The sequence below is a fragment of the Hemiscyllium ocellatum genome, chromosome 50, assembly GCF_020745735.1.
Source record: "Hemiscyllium ocellatum isolate sHemOce1 chromosome 50, sHemOce1.pat.X.cur, whole genome shotgun sequence".
Classification (NCBI taxonomy): domain Eukaryota; kingdom Metazoa; phylum Chordata; class Chondrichthyes; order Orectolobiformes; family Hemiscylliidae; genus Hemiscyllium; species Hemiscyllium ocellatum.
The window spans coordinates 4002810-4008628 of record NC_083450.1 but is presented as its reverse complement, the minus strand read 5'-3'; the positions used below and the strand labels follow the sequence as shown (position 1 = coordinate 4008628).

At 55.6% G+C, this 5819-nt stretch overlaps 1 protein-coding gene across 2 annotated transcripts in view; it reads left to right on the top strand.

The window, feature by feature from the left end:
* The window catches only part of rhbg (Rh family B glycoprotein), a 31382-nt gene extending 25822 nt beyond the window's left edge, over positions 1-5560 (top strand). For both annotated transcript variants that reach the window (XM_060820717.1, XM_060820719.1), the window contains exons 8-10: positions 3323-3441; positions 3948-4021; positions 5237-5560. In XM_060820717.1, coding sequence (XP_060676700.1) covers positions 3323-3441; positions 3948-4021; positions 5237-5308 — 265 coding nt within the window. In that variant the 3' untranslated portion in view covers positions 5309-5560. The remainder of the gene's footprint in view (positions 1-3322; positions 3442-3947; positions 4022-5236) is intronic.
* The last annotated feature ends 259 nt before the right edge of the window (positions 5561-5819 follow it).

Below are 5819 nucleotides of genomic sequence, written 5' to 3'. Positions count from 1 at the left end.
GGGGTACAGTGAGGGTGTGTGTGTGTGTGGGTACAGTGAGGGTGTGTGTGGGGTACAGTGAGGGTGTGTGTGTGTGGGGTAGAGTAAGGGTGTGTGTGGGGGGTACAGTGAGGGTGTGTGTGGGGGGTACAGTGAGGGTGTGTAGGGGGTACAGTGAGGGTGTGTGTGGGGGGTACAGTGAGGGTGTGTGTGGGGGTACAGTGAGGGTGTGTGTGGGGGTACAGTGAGGGTGTGTGTGTGGGGTACAGTGAGGGTGTGTGTGGGGGGTACAGTGAGGGTGTGTGTGGGGGTACAGTTAGGGTGTGTGGGGGGGGGTACAGTGAGGGTGTGTGTGGGGGTACAGTGAGGGTGTGTGTGTGGGGGGTAGAGTGAGGGTGTGTGTAGGGGGTACAGTGAGGGTGTGTGTGGGGGGGTTATAGTGAGGGTGTGTAGGGGGTACAGTGAGGGTGTGTGGGGTACAGTGAGGGTGTGTGTGGGGGGTACAGTGAGGGTGTGTGTGGGGTACAGTGAGGGTGTGTGGGCGGTACAGTGAGGGTGTGTGTGTGGGGGTACAGTGAGGGTGTGTGTGGGGGGGGTTCAGTGAGGGTGTGTGTGTGGGGTACAGTGAGGGTGTGTGTGGGGGGTACAGTGAGGGTGTGTGTGGGGTACAGTGAGGGTGTGTGTGTGAGGGGTACAGTGAGGGTGTGGGGGGTACAGTGAGGGTGTGTGGGGTACAGTGAGGGTGTGTGTGTGTGGGGTACAGTGAGGGTGTGTGTGGGGGGTACAGTGAGGGTGTGTGTGGGGTACAGTGAGGGTGTCTGTGTGGGGGGTACAGTGAGGGTGTGTGTGTGTGGGGTACAGTGAGGGTGTGTGTGGGGGGTACAGTGAGGGTGTGTGTGGGGTACAGTGAGGGTGTGTGTGGGGGGTACAGTGATGGTGTGTGTGTGGGGTACAGTGAGGGTGTGTGTGGTACAGTGAGGGTGTGTGTGGGGGTACAGTGAGGGTGTGTGGGGCGGTACAGTGAGTGTGTGTGTGGGGGTACAGTGAGGGTGCGTGTGGGGGGTACACTGAGGGTGTGTGTGTGGGTGTACAGTGAAGGTGTGTGAGGGGGTACAGTGAGGGTGTGTGTGGGGGTACAGTGAGGGTGTGTGTGGGGGCACACTGAGGGTGTGTGTGTGGGTGTACAGTGAGGGTGTGTGTGGGGGGGTACAGTGAGGGTGTGTGTGGGGGTACAGTGAGGGTGTGTGTGGGGGGCACACTGAGGGTGTGTGTGTGGGTGTACAGTGAGCGTGTGTGGGGGGGTACAGTGAGGGTGTGTGTGGGGGTACAGTGAGGGTGTGTGTGTGGGGGGTACACTGAGGGTGTGTGTGTGGGTGTACAGTGAGCGTGTGTGGGGGGGTACAGTGAGGGTGTGTGTGGGGGGGGTACAGTGAGGGTGTGTGTGGGTGTACAGTGAGCGTGTGTGGGGGGGTACAGTGAGGGTGTGCGTGTGGGGTACAGTGAGGGTGTGTGGGGGGTACAGTGAGGGTGTGTGTGGGGGGTACAGTGAGGGTGTGTGTGGGGGGGTACAGTGAGTGTGTGTGTGGGGGGTACAGTGAGGGTGTGTGTGGGGGTTACAGTGAGGGTGTGTGTGGGGGGTACAGTGAGGGTGTGTGTGGGGGGGTACAGTGAGGGTGTGTGTGGAGTACAGTGAGGGTGTGTGTGTGGGGGTACAGTGAGGGTGTGTGTGGGGTACAGTGAGGGTGTGGGGGGTTACAGTGAGGGTGTGTGTGGGGGGTACAGTGAGGGTGTGTGTGGGGGGTACAGTGAGGGTGTGTGGGGGGTACAGTGAGGGTGTGGGGGGGTACAGTGAGGGTGTGTGTGGGGGGGGTACAGTGAGGGTGTGTGTGGGGGGTACAGTGAGGGTGTGTGTGGGGGGTACAGTGAGTGTGTGTGGGGGAGTACAGTGAGGGTGTGGGGGGTACAGTGAGTGTGTGGGGGGGTACAGTGAGGGTGTGTGTGGGGGGTACAGTGAGTGTGTGTGGGGGGGTACAGTGAGGGTGTGTGTGGGGTACAGTGAGGGTGTGTGTGTGGGGGGTACAGTGAGGGTGTGTGGGGGGGGTACAGTGAGGGTGTGTGTGGGGGGGTACAGTGAGGGTGTGTGGGGGGGGTACAGTGAGTTTGTGGGGGGTACAGTGAGTGTGTGTGGGGGGTACAGTGGGGGTGTGTGTGGGGGGTACAGTGAGGGTGTGTGTGGGGAGTACAGTGAGGGTGTGTGTGGGGGTGTACAGTGAGGGTGTGTGTGGGGTACAGTGAGGGTGTGTGGGGTACAGTGAGGGTGTGTGTGGGGAGTACAGTGAGGGTGTGTGTGGGGGTGTACAGTGAGGGTGTGTGTGGGGGTGTACAGTGAGGGTGTGTGTGGGGGGTACAGTGAGGGTGTGTGTGGGGGTGTACAGTGAGGGTGTGTGTGGGGGGTACAGTGAGGGTGTGTGTGGGGGATACAGTGAGGGTGTGTGTGGGGTACAGTGAGGGTGTGTGTGTGGGGGGGGTACAGTGAGGGTGTGTGTGGGGGGATACAGTGAGGGTGTGTGGGGGGTACAGTGAGGGTGTGTGTGTGTGGGGGTACAGTGAGGGTGTGTGTGGGGTACAGTGAGGGTGTGTGTGGGGGTGTACAGTGAGGGTGTGTGTGTGGGGTACAGTGAGGGTGTGTGTGGGGGGTACAGTGAGGGTGTGTGTGGGGGTGTACAGTGAGGGTGTGTGTGTGGGGTACAGTGAGGGTGTGTGTGGGGGGTACTGTGAGGGTGTGTGTGGGGTACAGTGAGGGTGTGTGTGGGGGGTACAGTGAGGGCGTGTGTGGGGGGGTACAGTGAGGGTGTGTGTGGGGGGATACAGTGAGGGTGTGTGTGGGGTACAGTGAGGGTGTGTGTGGGGGGTACAGTGAGGGTGTGTGTGGGGTACAGTGAGGGTGTGTGTGTGGGGGGGGTACAGTGAGGGTGTGTGTGTGGGGATACAGTGAGGGTGTGTGTGGGGTACAGTGAGGGTGTGTGTGGGGTACAGTGAGGGTGTGTGTGTGTGTGGGGTACAGTGAGGGTGTGTGTGTGTGTGGGGTACAGTGAGGGTGTGTGTGGGGGGATACAGTGAGGGTGTGTGTGGGGTACAGTGAGGGTGTGTGTGGGGTGTACAGTGAGGGTGTGTGGGGTTCAGTGACGGTGTGTGGGAGTACAGTGAGTGTTTGGGGTGCAGTGATGGTGTGTAGGGGTACAGTGATGCTGAGGGGTTCCAGTGCAGGGGATGACATTGTAACCCCGTTGCTAGCCTCTGGTTCCCTCCTGGCTCACTCAGCGCTGTGTGTCTGTGTGCACAGACTGCAGGATGTGTTCCCCTTGCTGGAGGATCAGAGATCAGCAAACCAGCAAGGTGTCTTCCAGATCCTCGGCTTGGCTGTTACCCTGGGCTTCGGTTTGATCGGAGGCCTCATCGTAGGTACGTGTATCCAATACACCCTCCAGTCTCTGTCTCTGTCTCTCTCTCACCCTGACTCTCTCACACTCCTCTATCGGGGGAGGTCTCTCTAACCCCCTCTCGCTCTCTATCGCTCACACACTCCAGTACCTGGGGAGGTCTCTCTCTCTCTCTCTCTCTCTCTCTCTCTCTCCCTCTCACACACTCCAGTACCTGGGGAGGTCTCTCTCTCTCTCTCTCTCTCTCTCTCTCTCTCTCTCCCACACACACACACACACACCAATACCCAGGAGGTCTCTCTATTAGCCCTCTGTCTCTCCCTTGCCTAACCTGCCATCCGTTTTATTCCCCCTCCTGTCAGTTCCTATCCCCTTTACCCCGAGAGAGCCCTCTCCTTGTGTGCTGTGAACTAACCGGGGTGTATGTACAGCTCCTGCCCTCTGTCTGTCTGTGTGCAACTCTCCAACCTTGTGTTCAATTACCTACCAATCTGATCTCAGTCTTCCCTTCTGTCTCAATCTGTCCAGGATTCCTCATGAAGCTGCCAGTGTGGGGAGAGCCAGCTGATACTCAGTGTTTCACAGACCAACCCTACTGGGAGGTGGGTGTGCCTGTGTCTGAGTGTGTGTCTCTGTATGTCTGTACATGTCTGTTTATATGTGTCTGTGTATCTTTGAGTGTATCTGTCTGAGTGAGTGAGTGTGTGTCTGTATGTATGTGTGTGTGTATATCTGTCTGAGTGTGTGTGAGAGAGTGTATGTGAATGTGTGTGAGAGTGTGTGTATCTGTCTGAGTGTGTGTGAGAGAGTGTGTGTGAATGTGTGTGTGTGTATCTGAGTGTGTGTGAGAGTGTGTGTGTGAGAGAGAGTGTGTGTCACTGTGTCTCTGTATGTCTGTAAATGTCTGTTTATCTTTGTATCTGTGTGTCTTTGAGTGTGTGTCTGTATGTATGTGCGTGTGTGTGAGTCACTGTGTTTGTACATGTCACTGTGTGTGTCTCTGTATGTCTGTACACGTCTGTTTGTATGTGTGTCTGGGAATCTTTGTGTGTGTATGTCTTTCGCTCTCCCTCTGTGTGCCTGTGTGTGTGTGTCATTCTGTATCTCTCTGCCTCTGTGGGTATATATCTGTGTGTCTCTTAGTGTGTATGTGTGTGTTTGCTTCTGTATGTGTGTCGGTATGTACATGTCTGTCTATGTGGGTATATGTTGTGCGTGCCTCTGTATATACGTGTGTCTTTGTGTGAGAGTGAGTGTGTGAGTGAGCGTGTGTGTGTATGTATGTGTGCGTGAGTGAGTGACCATGTGTGTGAGAGAGAGAGAGCGTGTGTGTGTGTAAGTGAGAGTGTATGTGTGTGAGAGAGAGAGAGAGAGCGTGTGTGTGAGTGTGTGTATCTGTGTGTGTGCCTCTGTCTGAATGTGTGTGTACATGTCTCTGTATGTGTCTCTGTACATGTTTCTGTGTGTGTGTGCCTGTATATGTGTGTGCCTGTGTGTATCTGTCTGCACCTTTTCCCTCTGTCTAAGAATGGGCATATATTTCACTGCCCATTTCTAAGTGGGTATAACTGCCAGCCTCTGACAGTGTGGTTACCCCCTCAGGACAAGCTTCTGAGTTTTATCCTTCAGTGGGCAGAGTGCGGCTCACACCCACTCAGCCCTGGCACCAGAGGGAGGGGGAGAGAAGTCAAGGCGTACCCGCTGACCCCCCCCCCCACCCACCTCATTGTGTGGCATCCGCGGCTTGAGTGAAGGGTCTTTAACAGTTTGAGGACTCGCCTCTGCTTCTCCCTGATTGTAAACTTCGGCTCTTACAGGTCCCGGAGGATGACTGGGGCCACGGTGAGTTAGTCCCTGTGAAGATCGAAGAGACGGAAAAGAACACATGAAGGGGTTACGTCCCTGGGGAGGGAAGGACAGAGGAAGGGAACTGCCACTTGTGTTGGGGGGGGACAATCAGAAAGAGTCTACCTGCGACAGTTCCCATGGTTAAAAAAATAGACAGTAACATTTTAATGTTCTTCCAAGAAAACCGTTTTTTTTAAATACTCAAGGTGTATTTACTCTGAGATCCTGCTGTGGTCTACATGTATTACAGTAATGTTTTACGTTAATAAATCCAAGTGATTTAGTGTTCTATATTTTTGCTATAAATTCCCTTTCTCATATTGTATTAAGTCTTGGAGTGGGATTCATCACCACCCTCCCCAGCCAGCGTAGAGACGGGGAGATTAGATTCGATTCCCTACAGTGTGGAAACAGGCCCTTCGGCCCAACCAGTCCACACTGACCCTCCGAAGAGTAACCCAGCCAGACTCATTTCCCTCTGACTAATGCACCCAACACAATGGGGCAATTGAGCACGGCCAATCCATCCTAACCTGCACATCTGTGGGAGGG